Source organism: Panthera uncia (assembly GCF_023721935.1).
Source record: "Panthera uncia isolate 11264 chromosome A3 unlocalized genomic scaffold, Puncia_PCG_1.0 HiC_scaffold_12, whole genome shotgun sequence".
Lineage (NCBI taxonomy): Eukaryota > Metazoa > Chordata > Mammalia > Carnivora > Felidae > Panthera > Panthera uncia.
The window spans coordinates 23,908,062-23,935,555 of record NW_026057579.1 but is presented as its reverse complement, the minus strand read 5'-3'; the positions used below and the strand labels follow the sequence as shown (position 1 = coordinate 23,935,555).

General features: G+C 41.8%; 1 protein-coding gene across 1 annotated transcript in view; it reads right to left on the bottom strand.

The window, feature by feature from the left end:
- Nucleotides 1-2,706: 2,706 nt before the first annotated feature.
- APOB (apolipoprotein B) overlaps nt 2,707-27,494 on the bottom strand; it is a 38,800-nt gene continuing 14,012 nt past the window's right edge. The window contains exons 16-29 of the mRNA XM_049652009.1: nt 26,240-26,431; nt 25,151-25,318; nt 24,243-24,454; nt 21,281-21,463; nt 20,339-20,460; nt 18,462-18,672; nt 17,736-17,911; nt 17,446-17,633; nt 16,819-16,964; nt 14,474-14,847; nt 6,767-13,963; nt 6,034-6,148; nt 5,749-5,932; nt 2,707-4,592 (exon numbers count right to left, since the gene is read on the bottom strand). Of these exons, the coding sequence (XP_049507966.1) occupies nt 2,964-4,592; nt 5,749-5,932; nt 6,034-6,148; nt 6,767-13,963; nt 14,474-14,847; nt 16,819-16,964; nt 17,446-17,633; nt 17,736-17,911; nt 18,462-18,672; nt 20,339-20,460; nt 21,281-21,463; nt 24,243-24,454; nt 25,151-25,318; nt 26,240-26,431 (11,097 nt within the window). The 3' untranslated portion in view covers nt 2,707-2,963. The remainder of the gene's footprint in view (nt 4,593-5,748; nt 5,933-6,033; nt 6,149-6,766; nt 13,964-14,473; nt 14,848-16,818; nt 16,965-17,445; nt 17,634-17,735; nt 17,912-18,461; nt 18,673-20,338; nt 20,461-21,280; nt 21,464-24,242; nt 24,455-25,150; nt 25,319-26,239; nt 26,432-27,494) is intronic.

The window sequence follows — 27,494 nt, the reverse complement described above, 5'->3', positions numbered from 1 at the left end:
CAAGGCAGCTCCCTTTCTTATAGCTTTTGAACCCATCCCTTCTGTTCTAAACAATGAGCCCCTTGGTTCTATCAATTAGGACTTCATGATGCTTCTCATATTCTATCCTTTCTCACCATTCCTAGAAACTATGACTTGGGTAACTAAGGCACTCAGCATCTTTCATTTGGACCCTGGCACAGCTTCATATCCGTGTTCATCCCATTACAATTTATCTTGCGTGAATTATCCCATCAGTTTTCTTAAATCACAACTCCTATCACCCTTCCTGCTCCAAAACCCTCATTGGATGCCCTTGTCCAGCAAAGAAGTTACCACCTTTAACTCTGGCTTTTGAGCTCTCTGCAATACTGCCAATCTTGCCTTTCCAATCCCGCCTCCCCTTACTTTTCCTGTGCTCTGGCCACTAGATGATCCAGTGTCTCTCAAACACACCCACCTATTCTTTTTTTCCTCATGTTTTTATTCATGTAGAATACCCTCTCTCCCTTATCACTTGTCAATGTATCTTCAAGATTCATTCCAACATTCTCCATGAAAACTTCTTGATTCTCATTCTTTCCTATTATAGACCCTCGTAGTTGCTTTGTTTATACCCATCAGGAGAGAACACATTCCACCTATGATTGACAAATGGACAGATATCTAGGAACTGCATCTTAATGACCTTTATCTCCTCTCTAGATCCTTTGTGCTTAGCGTATAGAAGCATTTAATGAATGTTTATTGAACCGGATAGGTCTCCTTCCCTCTATTCTATCTCCTTGCCATAAACGCATTTACATTATCACCTAATAATCATGGCACTTCTTATCTGTACAACATTAAAGGTTGCAAAGCTCTTTCATATCTATTATTTCAACTGACTTTTATGAATAGCCTTTCAAAGACAGGTAGGATAAATACTAGCCTTACTTTGTAGTTAAGAAAATAGGCTCACAGAGGGGAAATAAGTTGTACAAAGCTATAAGCAAATAAGGAATGTAGCCAGTAATTGAACCCAGAGGTGTATCCTGATTTGTAGTAGAAGACCAAAGAAGAAACCAAGCAAAGTCCAAGCCCTCCCAAGTATCTCTTATTCCACCTTTATGGATGGCATAAAGAAGATATTCTAAGCCACCCAGGAGTACCTCATAAAGGGATACCAGTCAGGGAACTGAATAGGTCGCATTGTGCGATTACATGGTCATTTTGAATTTGTGTTTTTTCTTTCTCTCATGCCCTAGATACAGATATTGTTACATGAATACCAGATACCTTGGATTCCTTCTTCCCCTCCAATTTAAGCCATAAGTCAAAACCACCTTTCAGTTTGAACTCTTAGTACATTCTTGCTACTCAGTACATTTTTGCTCATCAGGGAAACTCTCCTAGGACTATGCCTAGGACCACTCATGTGATGCCCTGGGACCTGGGCCTAATTTTCCTCCTGCTATCACATTTGGAACTGAGCCTTAATTTACCCACTCATCAATTCTCTCAACTATCTGTCCATTCATCCATCCATCCATCCATCTATCTACCTGTCCACACATCAGGTGGACATCCATTGAATCAATGCCATCCATTGATTGATTATCCAACAGACTTTCCCTGAGTACAAGATTCATCACTACCATATATTCTACCTCCTTAGGACTCTTTCTGGCTCCTCAGTTCCAAAGAATCCTGTTAAGACAGAAATACGCTAATGTGTTTTTCTTTTACAGGTAATGCTTGTGTATTTTAACAGTGAGCTTCACGAAGGGAATGTGAAAGCTTTATGAAATATGGTGGAGGTTGAAGGCGTTTTTGGATGTAAAGGATCTTTTCCAAGCAAACCTCACATAGGATTTGGAGGGGCTAGTAATCTCCAATTTCCTACTCCCCAAAGGTCACACCCTTCTTTTGTTATTCAACACTGTTGAAAGGAAAGGTATAGCTAACCTTCCTGAAGATATTAGTGATGGTTGTCCTGCATAGGTTCTTTGTAGCTTTCCCTTAATAGATCTCAGTTTGGATGCTCTGCCTGGGGGTTGCCAGTGTTTAAAAACAGAGCTTGAGATAAGTGGATGTGGCAGGAGAAATCCTTGGGTTTTGATTATACTTTGGATTGTTAGATATTAAATGTGGAGAAATGAGGAAATTCAAGAACATAAATGTATGCTTGATCCCAGAAATGTTAGGAGTACATATCCCCCTGCCCCCTTTTCCACACTTACTTTCTGTGCCTTGAATGGATCCTGGCTAAGCTGCAGGGAGACGTCTGAGGTCCCTATTATCATGAAGCCCTGGGGGCCAGGACTTCCTAGTCATCCTTTCTCAATTTCTGGCAGGCTAAGTGAAATAAAAAGCCTGTTGGTTGATCTCAGCCTAGCAGAGAGCCTTGCCTGGAAAGAGCAGACTGTGGGTGAAGAAGACTGTGCAGCACATGAAGACAAATGAGATGCTTCTTGGGATCAAATTATGTGAAAGCTTTTGCAAATAGTTTTTCCTTTTCAGTTGGCAAATACAATTCCTGATATTGGTTACCTTTTTATTTTTTTAGGTGGCAAAATATTTCTCTCCTCAAATTCTCCCTTCCCCTTTTATTCTATTACTCTAAACTCAGTATGTATTCTTTGACAGGTTTTGAAATGCCAGACATTTGCTATCTTTCAATATGATTGAGCCAAATTGAGTGCTATGATACACAGTAAAGAATTCATTTATTTGTTTTCCCTCCCCCAAGTTTAGTAAAACAACTCAGATACTGATTTTCTTTAACTTGCAAAAAAATGTTATTTCCCAGAGTTCAGAGACCTTTAGCGATCTGATGCCAGCTTCAGTGCAGACCCAGTTCATGTGTGCTTCTGCTTATAGTCAGCTGCTTGCCACGAGGCTGGCTCACTGTATAGTTATATTAATACATACAGTTTGAGTTTTTCCCCTACTATATGAAAGTTTAATAGGAACGGAAGAATAAATGAGAATTGCATAAGAAATTAAAAGGTGATAGTAAATTCTCCTGGAGAAACCTTTGTGGAGGGGATCATGTTATTGACTGTGGCCGATTGTAGCTCTTTCAGTAATTCAGTGATATATCTCAGAAACATGTGGTATGTTTGAGTGGACAGGTCAATCAATCTTTTGGACTCAGTAATGAATTTTTCATAGTAATCAGAGAGTTGGTCTGAAAAATCCTGTAGTTTATATCTGAACTGCTGGTGGTAATCAGAAATGATTTCCTTCATTGCAGTGGCCTGGCTTTTAATTATTTCCTGAGCACTGGTAGAAAGCTCTGCAATCTTCTCTTTCCCTTTTCCATCTGCATCAGTAAGGATGCTAAGGTATTCCTGGATATCTTTCTGCACAAACTGCTCAACTTGATTTGAGAGTTCGGAAATCAAACCAGCAGTACTGATAGTGTATTTGGAATGGAAGTCCATAAGGACATCCACTAGGTTCTTGATCAAGCTGATGATCTTTTCTTCAAGTTCATAATACCTTGATGTCCAGCTGACCACAGTTGGGTCAACATATTCTTTGTGAAGATCCTTTATGAGCTGATGGAGCTGTTGTAACTGTTGAGAAGCTTCCTGGAGTTGGTTTTGGACAAGTTCATTAAACTTGTCAAAGTTAATTTTCAGGAATGTAAAAGCAGTTGGAATATATTTTTTGAAGATTCTATTGATCACGTGTTGAATATCATTAATGAGATAAGTAAATTTCTTTCCCTTTAAGTGTTGAATTTCTTCTTCTATCTCTTGGAAAGCTCTTTCTAAATATCTCTGAAGATGACTTAGCATCTCTGTAGTCTTGATAGACTGAAGGTTATTAAGTGCATCCTGGATCTTTTGTGATAAAGATTTCAACAGGTTCCCAAACTCCAAGACAACATCTCTTAGTTTATAGCTCTCTGAATTAAAAGGAAATTTAATCTCTACATCCTTGATTAGCTCAGATTTCTCCATCAGGTCTTGGAAATAGGAAAACAGTATTTCTAACCCACTATGGATTTTTGAATATACCTGTGACAGCACCTGCCCTACTTCCCTCATGACCATAGTGAAGAGTTCATCTCTAGAATATGTCCCGGCTTTTCCTGGGAGCTGGAATCTGGTGAACTTTAGGAAGTCAATCAATGAGTCAACCTGATGACTGACTATGTCTTTGTATTCCTGAGTAACTCCCATTAATCTCTCAAACACCTTATTCTGGAGTCCCTGGAAATCAGCTTGGCCCTCCTGAGCCAACAGTTCACGGTACAGATCCTGGGCCTTTTCCTTCCACTGCTGGTAGGTTCTAGTGGTGGCCCTGGCTACCCTCTGGAGCCCCATATCCACCTCATCAGTCTGCCTCATGGTGCTTTGATAGGCCCACTCGGCACTGTTCTGCAGACTTCTTCTCAATTTTAAAGAAGCATCTCTCAGATTGAGTCCTGTGTACTCCTGGTGATACTTGTTGGCATAGTCATAAAGGACCCCGGTGGCCTTGGGCACATTGTCTTTGAGAGAGCTTAGTAGTTCAGACACTGCCTCTTCTTCCCAGCTGACTTTGATCTGACTTTTATCATCAGATTCCTGGTACCTCCACTCAGTTTTGAATATGTTGAGTTTTTTATCCAGAGAGGACTAAAACCAGAAAAAAAGGGATGATAAGAAGATGTTTTCAATTATCCTGATTACATAATATACTAGAGTGAAACTTCATTAGCAGTTAAAAGTAAAGATCAGAGGATCTTTCATATTCTGAAGGGGGTTTATCTTTAACATGTCAGTTCATGTGTTTGTCTTATGGTTAAACAAGTTCACTGCTGTTAATTCCTCTTTATCATATGCCTCAAAAAGAATAAAATTATGCATGGCATTTACATAGTAACACTTAACATTAAGGCTTTCTTAGAACCAAAGATTATAAAAGGAGGAGGAGGGAGGGGAGGAAAAGGAGGAAAAGGGGGAGGAGGAGGAGGGGAAGGGGGAAGAGGAGGAAAAAGTGGAGAGACAGGAGAAGTATAAAAAAGGAAAAATCCCAGAGCTCATCTAGCAGAGCCCTAGAATACCAGTATCAGGAGCCATTCATTCTCCAAACTTATGACAAACTTTAGCAGTAGAACCTGATTGCTTCTTCTTTACTAATAGCATCTTTGATTTGGCCCAGCAGAGCTTGTAGAGTATATCAGAGAAATTTGGCATATCTGAACTAACACTTCTATTGTGGGGAAGAATTCTGAAGCCTCAAATACTTTGGAAACCACTATTTGAAAAATGTATTCAGCACATGGCAGACTTTGCTCATGATTTAGGTGATGAGACATAACCTCATCTTTCTTTTTTTTTTAAATTTAATGTTTATTTATTTTTGAGAGACACACACACACAATGCGAGCAGGACAGGGGCAGAGAGAGAGGGAGACACAGAATCTGAAGTAGGCTTCAGGCCTGCTGTCAGCACAGAGCCTGATGCGAGGCTCAAACTCACTAACCACAAGATTGTGACTTAAGCCAAAGTTGGATGCTTAACTGATAGAGCCATCCAGGTGCTCCATAACCTCATCTTTATAAATTTGCCGAAAACTAATAAAATAATTGTGGAAATAGGATTGAGTGTGCATCTAATTATAATCAATAAAACCATTGTAATACATTCTGGAGAATAGTTTCTCAGAGAAAAAGTTGAACCTGCTCATTGCTTGGTTTCATCTACTTTGGGAAAGCCTGGAGAGGCTTTCTGATCTGCCCAAATTCTCTACTCACTCTTGGGGTGAGTAATCCATTAGATGGGACTCACCTGAGGGCGGTAGTACAAGTTCCATTTTAAGGTATTGTTATTGCCTTCCAAGTCCAAGGCCACAGTGCCTATGGCTGGGGAGGACACTGAGGAGGAGAGGCTATTCTTATTTAGTTGGTAGTGCAGATGGACATCAGTGAATGTTGGGCTGGTGATGTCGAGGCGAATGTCTTCTTTCCAGTCCCTGAAAGGAGGAAAGCAGATGCGCCATCATGAAAGGGGTATGGACATGGAAAAAATCAGAATGATTTGAAAAGGCATAAGATTTCCACAAAAGTTCCATACCAAAGTCCTTGATATTTGTTATCTTCTTTATATTCCGCACTGATGTCATGGTGTGCGAATGTTCCCTTTGGCCTATAGAATAACACGCCATCTTCAATTTTGTGTGTTCCCACAACTGTAGAGGAGAGATGTTATATTTCATTAGATTAGTAACCACAGGACATAAGTATTTTCATTGTAAAAGCCAGGAGAATTCTATCTTAACTATATGCTTTCCATATTTGAAACATGCAGCCCACATTTAAGAAAAAAATAGAAGGAGAGGCGCCTGGGTGGGCCGCTGACTTCGGCTCAGGTCATGATCTTGCGGTCCGTGAGTTCGAGCCCCGTGTTGGGCTCTGTGCTGACAGCTCAGAGCCTGGAGCCTGTTTCGGATTCTGTGTCTCCCTCTCTCTGACCCTCCCCCGTTCATGCTCTGTCTCTCTCTGTCTCAAAAATAAATAAACGTTAAAAAAAAAAAAAGAAAAAAAAAGAAAAAAATAGAAGGAGATATTATTGGTCCTAAAAAATCATCATAGAAAAAAATATACTTTCTTTGAATCTATTCCTCTTGAATGCCAGTAGGTTTTCTACAGGGTGGTTTTTACGTGTGGGGTATGTATCTTTCTCTCTTTTTAAAATTTTGCTATGGAGAGTAATTGTGCTTCCGGTCATATACAATATGTTCTTATTTATTCACAACTCTCATTGCAAATATATAGCATCTAGAAGAGTAGTCAGGACATTTTCTTACCATTTAGATCATATTCCAGGAACTGAATGGTTGAACTGCACGTGGAATTCAGGAATGTTTCAATGTATTCTACTTTGTTTTTCAAACCAGTGCTCCAAGTAGCATTATACAGGGGAGAGGCCACTCCAAAATGTGCAGTCAGTGCTCCAAAGGAGGGTATGAAAATTCCAGCAGGTACAGAGAACTTGATGGAAGGAATCTCAATAGTCTGCTCAGGCATGGTAATAGCTGGCAACTCAAAGTCTGCAATCTTGCTGGCCACCTCATTTAGATACTCAACAGCACTGCCAACTGAAATACTTTTTGGAAGGGTGAATTGGGACACAGTTAACTGAGATGCAGGTATAGTTATTTCAAAAAAGGGAACTGAGGCATCTTCTGGTTCAGAATATTTTGTTAACACATCAACTTTGGGGAATTTCACTTTGGGTAGTGTTGGTATACTGAGGGCAAATGGCAAAGTGCTTAGCTTCTTGTAGATTTTTATTTCACTGAAATCAAGTGTGTAGGATGGAACCTGAAGATCAGTAAATGGGACTTGGAATGTAGGTATGACAAGACCTGAACTTAGGCCATTTAATTTCAGTCCGGGAACAATGAATTTATCAGCCAGTTCTTGCACAGGGACAGAGAAATGATAGCCATTGGGGTTTTTCGTGTACACGAGAGAAGTCGAAGCATGAAGATACTGTTTTCTATCAATGCTGGTGGTTACATCTAGCTTTAGGAGGTCCCATAAGCTCTTGTCATAAACTGGTAGGGCAATGTCTTTGAGGAACCACAGAGACACTTTTAAGGAACTTGCAATGTCAAGGCGTGCTTCTTCTTGGTCATTGGAAAGGTGTACATTGTTCTGGAAAAACCCAGAATGAACCTGGACCTCACTTTTCCAGCTGACCTTCTGATGCTCAGAGTTAGCATTCAGGGACACATCCTGGCCAAGGTAATTGATATCAAGGAGGGAATTGGGCTGACTTGCACGGACCTGAACAAGGGCTGACATTTTCCATGGGGAGAGTTCCAGGGTGGCTTTGCTTGTATGCTCTCCAGATGTTAAAAAGAAGCCCTCTAGCTGTAAATGGTTTTTCGTATTGTGTTCCCAGATGGCATAGATGCGTCGGATAGTGGCTTCTCCAGCAAAATTTTCTTTTACTTCAAGGTTCCAGATACCATCGACTTTGGAAGCCCCTTGCAGCTTCACTAAAGACCTAGTACTCTTGGAATTCAAATAAGTGCTGGCCTCACTGGCAATAGTTCCTGAATATTCCCGTGAAAGGACTGAACCCTTGATATCTCCTTTGGTAGATGACTCAACAGAAAAGTAAGAGGTAAGGCTTTCTAAAATGAGCTTGTGGTCAACTGCCCCAGTAGCAGTAGAGTAAAGTTTGGGAGAATTGAAATCATATGTTAACCCAATGGATGAAGAGATAGTAGGCTTTGACTTGGTATTTCCATTAAGTTCTTGTTTGAAATTCATTTTCAAAATGGGAATTTGGACTTTTGCAGATGTTGTCACTGATGCTTCCATGCTTTTCTTGGTCAGACTAATAGTACTGTCATGATTGCCTTCCATGAATTTATTACTCAGAGACAAAGCTGTGGCTAGCTTTAAGCCTCTTTTCCTTGTCAAACTTGAGGTGCCCTCTAATTTGTACTCCAGTGTGTCAGTGACGGAAGAAGAGGAAGTAACAAAATGAGCAACAATATCTGACTGGTTATAAAGTCCAGCATTGGCATTCAGTGTGATGACACTTGACTTAAAGGAAAAGTCATAGGTAATATTGCCCATGGCTGGAATTAAAATATTGTTTGGGGTACTCACTGCCTGGAAACCTTTTACATAAAAAGGGATTGGGATGGAATGCTTGTCTTTGTTTTTCTTATACTGAGCATTTACACTTAAATCAAACGATTGCTTTGTTGTCTTCAAGAATTCCTTCAAGCCTGTTTTTTCCCATAAGGAGAAATCTTTCACCTGAGGAGTTGTGAGCACTGTGTAAGGTAGAGTCATTTCAGGAATTGTTAGAGGAATGTTCAGAAAATCCAGATTGGCTTCTCCATTTATTCCTACGTGGGCCTCAATGCTGTTCTCATTGTTTCCAGCAGAGAAGTTTTGATGGTACTTATACTGATTGAACCTGGCACTTGCTTGCCAGCTTGCTTGCTGGGCACTAGGACTCAAAAACAGTGCATAATTATTCAGGAAGTCTACCTTCCCTATCAATTTTAATGGAAAACTAACTTTCAAATTCCCTTCATTGTTTGTGGATGCAGTAATCTCAAATGGCTGTGCGGTAAAGAAAAGAGAATTTTTCAAAGTTCCAATAACTTTTCCATTTAAATGAGCGTCATGGTTACCAGTTATCTCTGCCTTCCTTTCTCCAAGCAATGCTGTGCCTTTAGCAGCTAGAACACTGCGGCCCACATACTGGGATTCAACCTGTGACTGGATTTCAAATTTAGAAAAGTCGAGGAAGCCAGATTCATAAACCAAGTTTTGGCTTAGTCTTAGATGCTTGCTACTGATCTTATTAGACAATCCAAAGGATGTGATGGGTCCTTCCACAGTAAAGCTAACTTGTGATTCATGTGCTCCTTCATCTGAGAATGTCTGGTGGGCCCATTTCCATGACCCTATTCCAGAAGAAGTCCATGCTACGTGTCCAGCTTCCAACAGGGTTTTGATTTCATTACGCAGTTCAGCCTGGCTGGAGAAGTCCAATTTGGGGATGTTCAATTTGTGGAAGTACTTTGTGTTGCTGTCCAAAGTAAGCTGATTGTTTATCCTGACAAGCACACCATTACTAAATTCCAGCATATTTTTTTCTGTGTGTAAACCCGCCACTGTATTTGATTTTCCCTCAACAGCATTTCCAAAAAACAGCACTTCACTCTCATGCTCCGTTTTTATGTACTTGCTGGAGAACCTCATGGATTGCTTCATAACCAGTGGATTAATATTAGAGTCTGAAAGCTGTCCATTGGCTTGAAAATCAAAATTGAGAACTTCTAATTTGGACTCTCCTTTGGCAGTGATGGAAGCTGCGATCTCCGCCTTGTTCCCTGAAGTAGTTGCATTCTGAATGTTGGCATTTGCATCTAATACGAAAAGGGGAGATTGGATTTTCAAAATGCCATGCAGCTTACCAAAAGAAGGGACTTCAACTGTGTGTGACAGGTGGGGAAGCTGAAATTCTGGTATGTGAAGGTCAGGAATTTGGTAATTTTTTAAATCAAGATTTGGGATTATGAATTCTGGAATTGCAATTTCTGGAAAATAGAAGTCTGGCACAGTGATTCCAGCAAGAATGGTGTCCAACCCCTTCAGATCCCTCAGGTATATTTCCGGAACTGGCCACTGCAGCTCACTGGACAGCATTTGGTCAATGGTTCTGATGATCTTAACTTTTATTTCTACCAAGTCAATTGTAAAAGAAGGAACATGGAATGTGTTAAGGACAGTAAACTCTGGTGTGGCAAACCTGGATGGGATTTTTATATCTTTCAAACTTTTGAAGTTGATCTGAACTGATGGAATCTTCAAATCTGTCAGGGGGACTATGATGTCAGGAGTCTGATATGTAGCTTCCTGAAGAGCACGGAGACTGACTTCAAAGGCAGGGATGGTCCCAAAGATGGTCTGGATTTCAGGAATAGTGAACCCTTGTTCTACCAATGCTTTCAGGTTTCCAGCCCAGTCTTGGAGAGAATACTGTTCTGCAAAGTCAGTAAGGTTCTTAGCAGCGAGACTCCACCAATCAGAAATATAAGTGACAAGTGTGCTGTAAACCTGGCCAACCAGGGACAGGTATCGCTGAACTTCCTGCTGAATGTCCATTTGATACACTCTGTCTCGTATATCTTCCAGAGTCTCTTGGAATTTGGCTTTCATGGAAGTTAAAAATACTGCACTTAAAGCCTCCTGTAACCAATCAAAGAATAAGGTTATTTGGATGTCCTTTGTGTTTTCCAGATGGACTGAGACCATGGCCTTGATGTCCTCCACAAACAGTGTTAGTGCTATAGCTTTCTCTGAAAGTGCCAGGGCCTGGATTTCACCATTGATTCTCTGAGTCACTTCGCGGATTTTGTTATTGGTTTCATCTACAAACTGGTGATAATCAAATGACCTTAATTTCTTTATCAACATGTCAAGGAATCTGTTTACTTCTTCAATGATTTTTTTAAAAGACAGTGCTTTAAGTTGCTTGATAGCATCATCAATAAGCCTAACCAATTTCTCAAAGTGATCTTTTATGTTAACTTGTTGTAAGACATTACTTAGCTTCTCAACAGTCTCCTTCAACTGATATTTATGGGCCAACTGTACTGATGTATCCATTAAAACCTGCATGTGTTGGTCTATTTTATACATCTTAATTAACTTATGGACCTTGGCTCCAAAAGCATTGATTTTGTCAACTACTACAAAGTCTTCCATGAGATGGATAACATAGTATTTGATGTACTCAATAATTTCTTTTACTCTTTGAAATGGAATTGTAGTTCTCAACTTATGTAAAAGAACTCTAACATCCATAGCCTCAACCTGTTGTTTTAACTGTTCAGCAAGGTGCCGCATGTCTACATTCTGAATCTGTGTCTTGAGCTGTTGCAATTTTTCTTGCATCTGGATTCTGATTTGATACCTAGTATCCGCATTTTGAATCCAAGATGCAGGACTACTTCCAATTCTGTTAAAATCAATCTTTTCAATAAACAAATACACATCATGGATTGTTTTTACTAAATTTTCATGGATATGGTAATGTTCATCAAGAGTTTTTAATTTTTCAATGATTTGATCAATAATCTCAGCAATAGCTGTTTTAAAATCATGTAAATCATAATTATCTTTAATATACTGATCAAATTGTATCACATATGTTTGTAGTTGAGATAGTTTTTCATTGAGGTTGATTTTGGTATTGTTCAATGCAATTTGTAGATCATTTTCTGTCATTCTGTAATTTTTTGTGAAAGCACTTAGTTTTTCCTTGGCACTCGCAACTTGACTCTCCCAATTGAATGCATTCAGATAATCATTAACTTGCTGTGGGAGTTTGTCCAAGGCTTCTCTGTATTTCGTCATAAATTGATCAATATTGATGATTTTCAATTCTCTCTGTATGGTTTCCAGTGCCATTATAATGACCATTCGTTTCTTCTCAAAATATTCTGGCAAGATTTTAAAGAATGGGAGGTTGATGGTGTGAACATCTTGATTCTTATCATATTTTACAAAAGCAACAACAGTGAATTCCTGAGGCTGGTCAATAGCATCCCTCATCCCTAAAGCATCGATTACGTTGGTGGGTTCACTGAGGAAAAATGGCACTTGAATTGAGAAGTCTAGCATGGCAAAGTCAGCCAGGGCTTGTCCTCTAAGCTCCACACCAACTTTGTCTTTTGTATTGTAAGCATCAAAGTCCTGGCTGTATTCATTTTCGTTCAGCTGGGTCTTGAGTTTCCAGGTGGCTGTCTGCTCAGCCGGAGTGAGCAGGGCACTGACTTTGTGATCAAGAGAAGCACTGATGCTGCTCTTCAATGGAAGATGGTGATTTGTGGATCCTTTGTAATCATGAGAGACAGTAAGGGCCAGAGGTTCTGCTTTCAACAGGAATTTGCTATACAGCTGACCAGTATGCTCTCCCCAGAAACTCAGTTTTCCATTGCCATTTGTATGTGCGTCGATGGTCATTGTAAATGGCGCCATTGCAGAGTGAAAAACGTTGCTGAAATGGAGTGAATCAGAATTGTAGTTTGTACTGATGTCAATGGCTGAAGCCAGCCCAGCGATGTTTGTGTTGAGCCGATGGCTGAACTCTGTACCCTGCACCTTAGCTACGGTGTCTGTCTTATAACTTGTGGATAAGTCAGCATAAGAAATGGTGTAGATGTGTTTTATTTCATTATTTTGGTAGACTCCTTTTATGTTCCCACCCACATTCAGCTTCAGGGGCTCTAGTCGTAATTTCCCACTGTTGGTTAGATCCAGAGCGCTGAATTTCAGGTCATTGTTTAAAGTAGTTACAAGAGAATAGGGCTGTAGCTGTAAGTTAAAATTTTGCTTATAAAACTTGTCAGAGCTATAAATGTTGTCAAGTTTTGAAGAGAAGTCCAGTGACAACCCTGCGATGTTCAGGTTGTTCGTGTGGTCAAGCTTCATTTCAGCATAAGAGCCCATCATGTCATTTGAAAGCTTAAGTCCCTCTTGGCTGATTTTGAAGTTAAAGATATTTTTGCTGTCAAGACCCAAAATCATGGCCTGATAAACACTTCCCAAGGACACCTCTGTGAGGGCAGCTTTTCCATCTAGGCTGAATTTTGCATTGTGTTCCCTGAAGCGGCCATTCGTTGTTAGTCTCACAGATGCTCCAGAGGGGCCAAGTGCCGCATTCAGCTCATTCTCCAGCACCAGTGGACTATACCTCAAGTTACTCGTTGCACTGGTAGACATTCCATCTCGGGTAATCCTTAGTGTTGCTTTGTGAACACCACTATTACTTTTGTCAGTGCCCAAAATATCAGCATTTAATTCAAGGCCATGGGAATTGAGTGTTCCAGAAAGTAGGGTGAAGAATCTCAATGACTTGTAATCAGCCTGATACTCAGAACGTAGCAATGCATTTTGCTCAGAGAAGGTGAGATCTATTTTGTTAGAAGTGGCAAAGTCCTCGTACTTCCCATCTGTGTCAGATTTCATAGTCAGCTCATAGTTCTCATATTTTAGGGAAGCAGTATTTTTAATGATGCCACCTTGCAGATTCGAGGTGGAGGTTAAGGAGACAATTCCATCCTCATATCTTCCTGTTATCTGGTTGGTGCCCTGGAGGTAGGAGGAGTTAAACCTCAGGTTGGACTCTCCACTTAACTGGCCAGTGGTAGAATCCTTCTGATAAGATAGATCATATGTGCCTTTGGCATGGAATGAAGAGACTCTGAGCTGCCCATCAATCTTGACTTCCTTGACATACAAATGATGTTTCCTTTTTGAGTCCACATGTACTGAAGCAGACATCTGAGGACCCCAGGCACTAGAAGCATAAAATGTTAGCAAGCTTTTTGAGACTGGATTGTTTCTAATTTTTTCTGTGTGGCTGAATACCATCTTTGAATCCAGAAATTTGTGGTGTAGAGACCCATCATATGACAATGTGAATGTATTCTTGTGGTCATATGTTGTTTCTCCAGATCCTGACATAAAAATTAAAACACATTAGTTACATTAAGTAATAAAATTTCCAGAGCAATTTCTATGTTCAGAGTCTTTCAATAATAAAGTCCCCCTCCACTCCCACCAACCAAAATAAATAAACTTCCACTGATCTGGGTTAGTTGTGCAAGTCTCCTCCATTGATAACATAAGCATAAAATCTGAAAGCAAAAGACTTCCCTGACCACCACAGATCTTGTTGGGTTCCCTTATCAAGGGCTTCTCTGTGCCTTATACTTATCCACTATACCCTATCATGGCACCTCCTACGTTGAATTTTCATTGCCAGGTTAGCTATCTGCTTTCTCTGTTACTGCCCTAGTAGGATACTTGGTACATATTATATGCTTAATAAATACTTCTATTAGATGAATGAATAAATAGGCTCCCAAGTAGCAAGGAAAACATCTGAAAGAAAGCCCAAGTCTTTTCCTTCCCAGAGGAGGCTATCCCGCCAGAGCCTGTGATGAATTAGCCCGACCACAGCTCACCTTGCACACTGTAGGAAAGCAAGTCAACCACAGAGTCAGCCTTCATGTAGTACTGAGTCTGAAGCCTCAAATGGTTGGTGCTGGTGTTGCCACCAGTGTACGAGGCAGACCAGTTGTACAAATTGCTGTAGATACTCGTAGAGAGGTCTAGAACACCCAAGAGAGGTACTCGCAGTTGATACGACTTGGGAATGGTAAAAGTGGGGACTTGGAATTCCTGAGATGGCAGGTAGAATTCCATCGACTTGAAGTTGATGGCTAGTGTCCGAATAGCCTCTAACATCTTTAGATCTTTGGAGGATTTGCCACCAAAAGGCAAAGGAATCTCGATTTTCACACTATTCTTGTTCAATGTGTATTTGACCCGGCCATCACTGAAATGAACAATAAGGACAATGTCTGCAACAGTCAGGCATCGAGAATTCAAAGTTCTCTGCCATCTGACCTTCCAAGCAATGGTGCATGTGCCCCATTCCCAACCCCATACCGTACTTTTCTTCCTGCTACTCCCTGTGCCCGGAATTGTGCCTTTTACCTCTCTGCTCATCAAACACTCAAATCCATTCAAAATCCTTCCAAGAGTCAGTCCTTTACATCAGTCTCAAAGAACATGCCACAATTCTGCCAACATAGCTAGTACGTATTTGTTCATTTGTCAGTGTCTACATGGTGTCTTCTGGGAGGAAGGATGATACCTTAACTGGTTTTTATCTTCTCACTGCACCTCGTCTAGTATCTTACACACATGTGACGCTTGATACTTCATATTTGCTAAACTGAAATGAGGCAGCTGGATATGTGGAAGGTGCAGGTGTGGAAAGCAGTGATAGGGGGTTACAGTTTTAGCTTCCACTGAGTGGTGATGATACATCTGTGTTTTTGACTCCCTGAGTCACAGGGATGTTATCTGTGTCATGAGGCTAACGGTACCCTTTCTGCTGACCTCACAGAGCTGGCACAAGATACCTAAAAGCACTTTGTAATATTCTCAATACTATGCTTCTACATATGTACATGTACTATGTATTATGCATATGCATATGTACTCTGCTCCTGGACTATTATAAGTTATCCTAAAGGACAAGAGCAGAATTTAAATGTTGTAAGCAATGAACTGTTGATAGCATGACTCCAACAGGGACTAGCACTGCCTATCTGGGACCCCAATCCTCAGTGGGAGGATGCTTAATAAGCCTTGTCCATTTCTAAGGTCACACGGGCCTATCTTCTGTACAGCACAAAGAAGACTGTTGGTCAGAAATACTAGCAGTGAAAGAAGAGAGTCCTGGGTCGTCTGAAGCTGACAATTTTTCCTCTTATCTTTAGTAGACTTTGGTAGACTTCAGCTGTTTTACACTTACTTGGTCTATTTAATTTTGCTGCTCAGCCATAGACTATGGAAAGGCCCACGTGACACAGATCACTTCTTACTTTTGTTTTCATTTTTAAAGTGTTTTTATTTATTTTGAGAGAGAGAGAGAGAGAGAGAGAGAGAGAACAAGCAGGAGGGCCAGAGAGAGAGGGAGAGAGAGAGAATCCCAAGCAGGTTCTGCACTGACAGCATGGAGCCTGATACGGGGCTCAAACTCATGAACCATAAGATAATGACCTGAGCTAAAACCAAGAGTTGGACGCTTAACTAACTGAGCCACCCAGGCACCCCCAGATCACTTGTTTTCTTAACCTTGAAGATCATACAGAGAATAGTCAATCTAGAAAAGACTACAGTGTTTTTAGCTCCTGCTCTTTTGTTTGTTTGTTTGTTTTACTGTCATGAAATAAAGCAAAGCATCCCACGTATTTTTGGAAATAGAGAAGTGGACAAAGCAGTTTGGAACTGACTTCCCCACAAGGATGGGGCTATATTGCGAAAGTGAATATCCCCTCGGGACACTGCCTTCCTGCAATGCTCCAGGGCTGTTCTGACCCTCAAGAGCTCCATAGCCATCCTGAAGTCAGCAATTTCTCTAGCCACTCTCAAATCCCCACAACCAATTATGAGCATATCTTGATCCGGAACAAAGGGAGTTCACTTACAATGGAGGAAAATTAGATGGCTTTCAAATCCAGGTTGCAGAGAATAAAACCTCTTTGGGTGAATATACCAGAATCCCCCAGTTACTTCCTTAGGTTCTTTCCGATTGGATTGGTGTTCACGTTCAGATCCCATGTTCAATAATGCAAAAATGCCACAGTGCTTATGCTACAGTTATTAATCTCCTTAAGATGCTTAAATTATTTCCCTTAAAAATGTAAATTTATAAACAGTCTAAGTTACACTAAGTGAAATCTTTCATTTACTTTTCATGGTTCAAGAAATTTTTTTTTTTTTTTTTTTTTTTTACCTTTTCAAGAAGAGGTTTTCTGGGATGTGGAAGTTTGGCAATCCCATTTTCTGGAGGTACAATTCTTTTAGGCCACTGAGGTGATCTTGCAAGTTCTGGGCATAAGGAAGACTCCCAGATGCCTTCTGAAGCCATGTATTTGTTGCCTATGAAACAATAGAAGTTTTTAGAGCAATGGGTATGGGTGGATGGGCCTCCAAGTACAATTAACATTAGGTGATAATCCATATTTGACACATCAATCATTAAGCAGGATGATGCACTGAAGGTGAAAAGCAAATCATAGAAAATTGTGAATTTTGGCTGTTAGTCATTGATCTCTTCCTGTATTTTATAAAAAGAATATATAACATAGTCAAACTCCTAGCCAGGGTCCTAAAGCTTCCTTTGATATTATACGCATAGTAAACTTTTCTGCCTAGTACTATTCATTAGGTATTTATCACACACAGCCTGGTGTAACTGGGTAACTAAACACCCGTGAGTGTTTCTTCGCTCCTCAGGAATTCTCTGGGGTAGGAAGCATACCTTATCCATCTCTGGATACCCTCTTTTACCTAACTCAGGGTTGAGTATGTAATTAGTCCTTATAACCATGTATTTATTGACTGACTGATTTGTACTTACAACTATTAATTTGGAACCCATGTGCCGGAAAGTCATGTCTGTTTGAGGAACTCTGTGATCCAAGAGACTATTGGCATACATATGCAAGCTTTTAGGATAATCAGAGAGATCCAGGGGGAAGTTAGAAGCTGCTTTTTTGGTATCCACATTGGTGCCTGTGTTCCATTCAAATTCAATCTTCTCTTCATCTGAAAATGCACGTATGAAACAGTTGTCAGTGGTACTAGGTCAGCCCCTAACCCATGTCCAGGTGCTCTCTGGAAGTACCCATGGGGAGAGGAAGGACATACCATAACGCCATGCCAGCTTCTTGGAAATTGTTGAGCCATAAGCTGTAGCAGACGAGTCCATTTGGAAGAGTAGTTTTGTGGGAGACCACTGGGTGAGGATTTCACTTCTGGCTTCTGCTTGCAGACGGGGTATGGAAATAACACCTTTGATTTTGCCTTCTTCACTTCTGTCGTAGCTATTGGGAAAAAAAATCATTTGATGTCAATGACTACCCATGCCAAAGAGACACATAGGATCAAACTGAAAAACCACTTGTGGTGATAAAAAGGAGGTACATGAATGCCCCCCAAAATGAACTCATTAACTTCTGAGGCCAACTTCAGCACAAATTCAGGACTTTCCAGGAAGGTATGGGGGAAAGACAAGATTTTCAAAACCTGTTTGAATCCTGCTGTACCATTTACTAGCTCTGTTGCTTTGGCCATATTATTTAACTCCTCTGCGCACCATTTTCTTATCTATTAAACAGGGAAACTCAGACCTATGTTGCAGTTTATTGTGAGAACTGAGATAATTCCTTTAGCACAGTGTCTGATGAATAGTAAATGCCCAATGAATGGTAGGAAGATCCAACTGGACATTGTACAGAGGGTCAGAATGCTGAGGGCTCTATCTGCCCCTTGGAGCACAGACTGGGGACACCCCAGGTTTGGTCAGTTTTAAAGCTCAAAAGGAAGAAAGGAAAGAACCAAGACTTCAAATCAGGTCACCCTGAGCCTTCATACCTTACGTGGCCGGTAAGAGTGACCTCAGTGATTTTCTTGTTCTGGATGTCCAAAGTGAGCTTGTAAGACTTTTTTTCCATAGCAGATTCATCACGAACTCTGAGGACTGTCCCAAGGTCAACATCAAAATCTGGAATTTGGATTTCACTAGACAAAGTCATACTCTGCCGGTTATATTTGAACATCATAGTAGCCTCAGACTGCTTCACACCTGAAAGGGTGTACAAGAGAATCAAGACATGTGCATTCAAAGCTATGTTTAGGAAGGAAGGGGAGGAAAAGGCAGAGAAACGCTAAGCATTCAGTGTGCTTCAATGAGGACACAGTTCAGGATTTTACGGGTGTTCGTGCATTTGTTCAGTATGCAAATATTTATTGATTGCCTGTCACGTGCTTGGCACTGCCCTTGGCACTGGGGAGACCTTGCCCTTATGGAGCTTACATTCTGGTGGGGGGTGTCCAGACAGTCAAGAAGCACATTATTTATGGCAGATGGTGATATGTGGCAATAAGGTGATATGTGGGCAGACACCAGAATGAAGAGAAGGGCTGAGCTATGCCATGTTCTGGAGGGACCTGGAATGCAAAGGCCCTGACATGGGAGACACTTGGTGTGGTCAGAGAACAACAAAGGCTCGAGTCCTTCTGAGTCAGCAGACATGACATCTCTGTGTGACCCTCCACCTGTGTCTTCCTGGCTCCTTGCCACCCCTGCCCTGCCTTCCCCTCTCCCAGACTTCTTCCTTTGTCATGAGATTCCTAGGTTTTCTTTAACTCCCAGGTGTGTTCTTTTTACATTTCTGTAACATTGTTACATGACATGTTTTTCAGCATGCACCCCCCTCCTGTGGGTTTTGTTTTTCTCACTTGATTTTGTGACATACCATTTCTACATTACAAAATCTTCCAAAGTGAACATTTAAGTTCGCCCCATCCCCTAAGACCTGCTCCTCCACCAGCCTTTTCTATCTCAGTAAATGGCAACCCCATTCTTCAGTTGCTTAGGCCAAAAAACTCAAGAGTCATCCCAACTCAATTTTTTCTCTTACAGTCAATACCACATCAGCAAATCCTGAGAAGCCTGATCTTCACAATATGCCCAGAATCCAACTACTTCTTAGATCTCCTCTGCCACTGCTCTAATCCAACATCTCTGGCCTGGATTATTGCCAGAACCTAAATACTAGTTTCTCTGTCCCTGTCCCCCTAAAGTCTTTCCTCAATATAAACATAAATCAATTCATGCAAACTCTCTAGTGGCTTTGTATTTCACTCAGAGTAAAAGCCAATGTCCTTACCATGGCCTACAAGACCATCCCTGCCCTACCTCCCCCTTTCTCTGTGACCTCATCTTCTACCATTTTCCTCCCTGATCTCTCTGCTTCAGTCATACCAGCTTCCTTCCTTTTCCTCAAACATGGCAGCCACAACCTGCCTCAGGGCCTTTGCACTGGCTAACCCCCAGCCTGTAACACTCTTTCCATATGGCTTATCCCCTTACTTCCTTCAAGTCTCTTTTTTATTCTCTTTCACCAGTGCTACTTTCCCTTGTCATTTCAAATGGCACCGTCTTCCCCCATCCTTCTTCCTCCCTGCCACTCCCAGACATTCCCTACACCCTTTTATGCTCTATTTTTTTCTCTAGCACCCATATGGCATTCTGAACATTTACTTGTTTGGCTTCTTGCCGTAAACTGCATGAGGACAGAGACTTTATCACCGCTGTTTATTGTTCCAGCCTCAGCATGTAGACAGGCCTGACACTTTTCAGGCATCAGTAAATATTTGTTAACTACATTAAAATTAAATAAGTTGTCCTTGTGAGTCCTGGACCTGAGGCTGAGGCAGAGATGTGGGAGCCCTTTCTAGATACTTGCCTTCGGTCCGAGTTACAAACTTCAGGGTGTCCACCAAGATTCCACCCTCTCTCTGCAGTTCATAGGTTGCGCTGGCAGAATACTGTTCTACTTCTCCAGTGGGCTTCAGTTCCAGAGCAAACCTAAAGGTGTCACAGTGTGTATGGTGCATAATGTTAGAGCTTTCAGCAATGAGATTAAGGACCCCCAAACAATTTAGCCACTATTTCAACAACAAAAAAATTTTTTCCTTATTTTAACATTGGCTCTTGTCCCTAACTAATGATGACCCTTCTGATCCCTTTCAGTCCCTCCAAAAGCCAAGGTTAGGGAAGACCCCAGGGTGTTTGGACAAACAGAGCCGGAGCTGGCCGGTTGTGTTAGCAAAGCTGAGGACAAGTAGAAGTGCTGAGAGTTGAAGGCAAGGAGCCCGTAAGCACGGCCAGGGCTTTGAACACACCAGTGGGCTCCAGGAAAAGTTGTGCTAACGTGTCTCAAGGCTCGGAAATATGGACATTGAATTAGGAGCAAATTGGAATCTGTGCTGTGATCCCATTATCTAATGCATAAGGGAGAAAAAGGGGACACCATCTACAAAGAGAGGCTTTTAAAGGAATATCTCTCACTGGCAATGCTACAGCTCCCTTGAAGGAGTGTGATGGAATCACTTTGTTAATTTTTGAGCTGAGACTTCCTTAGGGGTTGTGACTGCTTACCTTCCTGCCCCACCCTTCCTCACCTATGGAGAAACTCCATCCTACACTCAAAGTTTAGTAGGAATACAAGTACACTTCAGGTGCGTTGGGACAGAGGACCATTATCGTAACTAATCAAAAGGTGGTGCAAACCCCTAAAGCTGGTGGCACAGCCTCTTAGAACAGACAGCAGGTTTCTCCTTTCCTGCCAGGTGGCCACAACGTAGGAGGTGAGCAGAAGCTGGGTGGGACATCAAACATCTCTGACCTGGTGCCCCCGGTCAGCAGACAGTAGGAGGTGGCTTCTGGGGAACTGGCGTTGGAGTAAGAGCCCGACGTGCAGTAGTCCAGGCCAGTAAAGAGAGGCTTGCAAGTCGACCAGGACTGCCTGTTCTCAGTGAGAGGTGGAACCTCTTGTGTTTTGGTGGTAGAGACCAAATGCAACGTGTTACTGGTGAAGAAAGCACAAACCCTAGTTACCTTCAAGTCATGAGTTGAAGTGAACATCACTGATTCTCTCAGTGCTAATATTTGCCCCCTTAACCTGCTTTCTCTCTCCTCTCTGTCCATACCCACCCCAAATTATTTGATTTACAGAAACAACTAACAGTATGAACATCAGCGAGGCTAACAAACACAGTGACTTTTCCATTACAGACATTGTACAAGTCGTTTACTTTTGTTAGCTGTGATCCCTACAACAGCAGACATCAGGAGGCGCCTTCTTTTACAGAGGAAACAGAGACTCAGAGATGTTAAATAATGATCACTGGGACCTAAACTCAGGTCTTTTCCCATGAAAAGAAGGCTAGAAGGAACTCTTACTATACTGGCTTCTTTCCATTTCTTTCTCACATGAAACCTGTCCAGGTCACCTCTCCCATTGTGTGAATGCACGCCTGGGCACACACACTCACTCACACCCCTTTCTTTCCCTGCTAGCCCCTTCTTGTCTTCCTCCCAGTCAAGAAACCTGTCTGCCTTTGTGGTCTCCATCCTTTCAAAACGCTTCTCACTGAACTGTTACCGTGCGTCTGGGATTGCTTCCATCAGCATCTCCAATCACCGTCTTGCTTCCAACTCCAATAGACACTTCTAGGCATTATTTTCCTTGATCTCCCAGAAGTACTTAGTAGAGCTTCTCACTTCTGGCCAGATTAAGACTTTAATCTCACCCTTCTCTCAAGTATGTATTTGAACACGTTAGGAAGTGCGACAAAGTTCAACAATGTCCCGATTTCTCCAAGGATGCTTTCTTTGACATATCATGTTCTTTCCTCAGTATTGTGTCCTCCTTTTAGGGGTGCCCTAAAATCTAGCTTTTCTGGGGGGCCGGAGCCCTGAGTGCCAGCTTTGGCTGCCAATGGGGCGATCCACCCTGGTGGCCACTTCTGGGCTTCTATGACCCTTTATGGCCTTGGTGCTTCTGTCTCTGGCCACTCCTTCTCACCCTTTGCTGTTCCCCTCTCACTTCACACGTTAACATTTCCCACATTTCTGTGCTAGTCCCTCACGTCTTACCCTACACCAATCGCTGTTTGACCTCAACAACCTCTATCTGCAGGTGCTAAATCGGTATCTGTAGCTCCAGCCTGCTTACCAAGCTCAGACCCATTGGTCCCACTGCCACTGGAGATTCTTACTGGTTGTCTCACAGGACTTCAAATGCAGCATATCCCAAACTGAATTTGTCAGCTTCCTCCAAACCAGCTGCTTTCCCTATTTCAGCGAAAGACACCCCCACTGCCTTTTCCTCTTTCTTTTTCCTCAACCCCACATCTGGTCAATCACCCAGTGCTCTTGTTTCCACGTCCTGAGACTTTCTGGAGTAGGCTCACTCCTCTCTGCACCCTCCCTGGCACTCTTGTGCAGTCTGCGACCTGTTCTCACCCACACGTGGGTGTGACAGAATCCAGCCAGTCTCTCTGGCTCCAGTCATGCTTCCTTTCCATCCCTGTCCCACTCTGGAGTCAGAGGAGGTCTCCTAAAACACCAAACTTGCTTGATTTATGCTCCCATTTTAAACTCCTTTGCCTTCAGAAGAGTCCAGCACCCTTCAGATGGCTGAGAAGGCTGATCCTTGCCAGCCTCTGTCACCTCCCTCCCTGTCCCCTGTGCACTTCACCACACTGAGTTTTGAGTTTCTTGCAGCTCCTGAGCCACATTATTTTTCCTTCGGGCTGTTCTCTTCTCTTGGCCTGGTAACACTTATTCCTTTCTCTTTTTTCTGCATATCTCTGACATGGTCTTCATGTCGATTTCTTCAGAAAGCTTTCCCTGAGTGGCCCAGGCTACCTCATACAGAACTTCATGTCCTTCTGTGCTTCCTCTCAGGCCTCCGTTTATTCTTAGGGTTTGCTTCCCTGCATGTCCTATCTGTGAACTTTAAGTGCTAGAGAAGGTCAGGGACCTTGTGTATCTCATTTAACATGCTTCGTATAGAGTTGGCACTTAAATACCATTTTTACTATTTTTGAATCGACAAATCAATGTGTCCAAGATATACAAACTAAGGCAAATCGATGTTTGAGGATATCATCGAAAATGGAGCTCTCCAGGGGCGCCTGGGTGGCTCAGTCGGTTAAGCGTCCGACTTCGGCTCAGGTCACGATCTCACAGTCTGTGAGTTCGAGCCCCGCGTCAGGCTCTGGGCTGATGGCTCAGAGCCTGGAGCCTGCTTCCGATTCTGTGTCTCCCTCTCTCTCTGTCCCTCCCCCATTCATGCTCTGTCTCTCTCTGTCTCAAAAATAAATAAAAACGTTAAAAAAATTAAAAAAAAAAAAAAAGAAAATGGAGCTCTCCAAATACGCTGCCTCCCATAGTCATGAGATTAAGACTTTCCTGCTCTATCCGCTGAGCTAGTTACCACAGATCAGTATGTCCTCTGGTATTTTTCCTGTGAAAAAATGTTCATTTCCCAATGATGATTTTTCTAGAGTTTGTGTTTCTTCTTCTCAAAACAAACAAATAAACAATAACAAAAATCACCTAATAAGAAGTGATTAAATAGCAAGTCCTAAATCTCAGTTTGGTAAAATGTGGACAGTTGAAGAAACTGTAATTATGTAATGAGTCTAGGCTAGGTTAAAAGTAGGTAATTCACTACATTCTCTCCCCCCCCACACCCCCACGGCCACAGGGCCTTGAATTATGTTGGGCAGCCAAGCCTTACAGATCCAGTCGCAACCTTCTCTCTTACACTGGCTAATCAGAGCTGGAAAGAGAATTACCTGCCACTGAACAGCCTGATTGGCCTCGTAGGAGACGGAACCGTGAACTTCAGCTGCCCGGCTTTCATGGCAACTTGCACACCCAGGCCTGTCTCGTGGAAGAAGTTGGTGTTCATTTGGATCCCCGTCCTTGAAAAGTCCGGGATGATGATGCCCATATTTGTCACAAACTCCATGGACACAGAGGGCTTTGCCATCAGCTCTGCCTGCATCTTTAAGTCAGAAAACGACCTGTTCAGGTTCATTAAACACCTCAGGCCCCTGGCGTCAGATCAAGTGCCCTTCCCCACCCATGTGCTAACATCTCTGGATAGCTCACACCTGAGGAAACATTGTGATTTCTTTTTTTTTTTTTTTTTTTTAAATGTTTGTTTGTTTGTTTGCTTGGAGAGCCCATGCCTACATGCCAGAGGGGCAGAGAGAGAGACAGGGAGAGAGAGAATACCAAGCAGGTCCCCTTCTGTCAGTACGAAGCCTGATGCGGGGTTCGAGCCCATGAACTGTGAAATCATGACCTGAGCTGAAATCAAGAGTCAGAGGCTTAACCAATGGAGCCATCCAGGCACCCCTACTGTGATTTCTTTGGAGGAAGAAAAGCCACGTTCTCAGTTCCCTAGAGCCAGACACTGATACCCAGCACTAGGAAGTGCCCCAGTTAACTTTAAGCATAACAGGATGAAAAGATGACAGGAATCCTCATTTATTGAGAGAATAGCGGTCTCCTTACTGCCAGGAGCTAGCAAGGTGGCGCCTCCTAGTGGAATCCTAAAGTTCATAAAAATGAGTAGGGCGATTACAATGATGATGTACTTCATCTTCAACTAGACACACATTTTAAAATTGTACAAGAAACCCACCCCTGAGGAAAAGAATGATCTAAGGAATCAAAACAATGAACAGGATCTTACATTGGCTACTTCCAGCTTCATTCCACCCCTGATTCCAGGAGTGATGACTCCAGAGGAGGAGATTTGCAATTGTAACCCAAGTCCGGTGGGGAGTTCAAAGGCGTTGTCCATGAAGATGTAGTGAAGAAACAAGTCGCTCCTTAAACCTTTCTTGATGGCCTCGCCAATCTGTGGGTCCAACCGGGTACAGTAACTACAAGTAAGCCTCATCAAACTGGGGTTTGTGAAATGTGACGTCCCACATATCACACAATAATTGTTTGTTATCCAGAAGGGACAGACTAGCATATTTTGATTATCTGAGTATTTGATAAAATTAATGATTATCAGTTTTGACAGGTTGGGATATAAGAAATTTCCCTGGAAAGATACCATGTCATTTTGAACTAGTGGTTTGGAGACCCTTGAGAATATTGCTGTGCCTCAGAGCTTTATGTGCTTTAAGTAGCCTTGAATGGCATGGCTTAATTCCAGTTATTTGGAGTCTCAACATAAATGAGGTTTTATGTAAGTGTAATATATTATGATAAAACCATTTCTTCTTGAAACCAATGAGCTATTGACATGATAGACATAATAGTATGTATTAGTTTTTTTTTAAAATGACATTTCTAGAAAATAACTTGTGGTCTGTTTTCTTAAAGCCAACATTGTTATTTATCAAATACCAGGGAATATATTTGGATATTTTCTACCTTATTAATAAATTAATAATAGTGGAAACTATAGCTCATATTTAGATAGTGGACTACAGTTTATCAAATACATTCCTTCATCATTATAATTTCAATATTAAAAGGAACCTGTAACATAGATATAGGGAGGTAACACTTAATATTTTTTTCCAGATGAACAAATGAATGCTCTAAAAGATATACCTAACGTTACAAATGGCCTAGTTTCTAAATGTTACCAATTATTTGCAGTCTAAGAATCTTCCTCTCTGAAATTCAAGGCAATTGAATTGCTTTATTGAAGGAAGTACCAGCACTTTCTCTGGTTTGTGGGACAGGATTGTAAGGAGTCTTGGAGATCTAAAAAGAGCACTGGCTAATCTCATTGCCCTATCATGGGGCCTGGCCGACTTACCATCTGGGGGATCCCCTGCAGAGTGCGAACACCATTCAGCAGCAGCTTTCCCAGGAGCTGGAGGTCATGGAGCCTGACAAAGCCAAGCTCCTCTCCCAGGATGCGGAGGTAGGCTCTGGCTTCTGGGAATTCTCTGGATTTCAAATCTTTGATCAGCTTCTCAATATTGAGCATAATTCCATTGACCATGTCCTGGGATTTTAACAACAAAATGTCTAATGAGATGTCAGCATTGTCAGACATTTAGAGTCCTGATGTGAGGCCCATCTGCTGCCGCCATGATGGGCTAAACACAAGTATTCAAGGTGGGGATCTAGAGAAGCCACTGAAATCAGACTCCCACCTTTTACTGAAAAATAGATAGCTCCTCCAAATTGAGATGAAAAACAACAACGACCCTGAGGTCTTACCACGGATAGCAATGCTTCCACACTGTTCTTAATTTGAATAATGCAGGCATAGGAAGATGTCAGGATTCATAGGACTAACCAGGAGTAGAAGATTGTCTATCCCTCACCCCTTCCCAGCTTACCCCTTTCTCCTCTGATAAGGGATGAATACTAGGGGTTTCTTGAGAAAATGCAGCTGCTGTATAAATTGGCCAAATGCTTTAAAAACACACCATCCTAGACAAGTTCTTCTTAGAGTTAAGAAGAATTCTATAGATTGATGCTTAGTCATTGAGAAAGAAGAGAGTGTTGATAGACCCAGAACACAGCAAAGAGCCTCAGCCTCAGGTGGAGGTAGTTAAATTACAAGGTGGAGGTGGGGCCATCTGTGAACATCTAGGAGTAAATTATTGCCCTGTCTTTCAAACTGAAATGTGCATACATGTCACCTAGGGAATGTCCTTAAGATGCAGGTTCAGATTCAGTAGATCCTGGTGGGGCCTCAGAACCTGCATTTCTAACACGTTCTGATGTGATGCAATTGCCTGAACCACACTTTGGGTAAGGCAAAAAATTAAAGAATAAGAAACTCCAGGTTATTCAATCTGCTTTCTACTCCTTAAGTGGGGTCTTATGCTGGCTTCAAAGTGGTTTGCTCCCACTAGCTAGTACACTGATATGAGTAAGAGCCAAAAAAAGCAGTTAATTATGAAAATATGAATTCAAAAATTGTAATAGTATCTGCTTATTGATCAATCAGTACCAGTCAGGCACTCTGCTTAGCATTTTACATACTTTACTTCATTTAGTTTTTAAATCACCCTGGGAGGCATGGATTATTAGCACACTCTGGGGATCTAGAAACA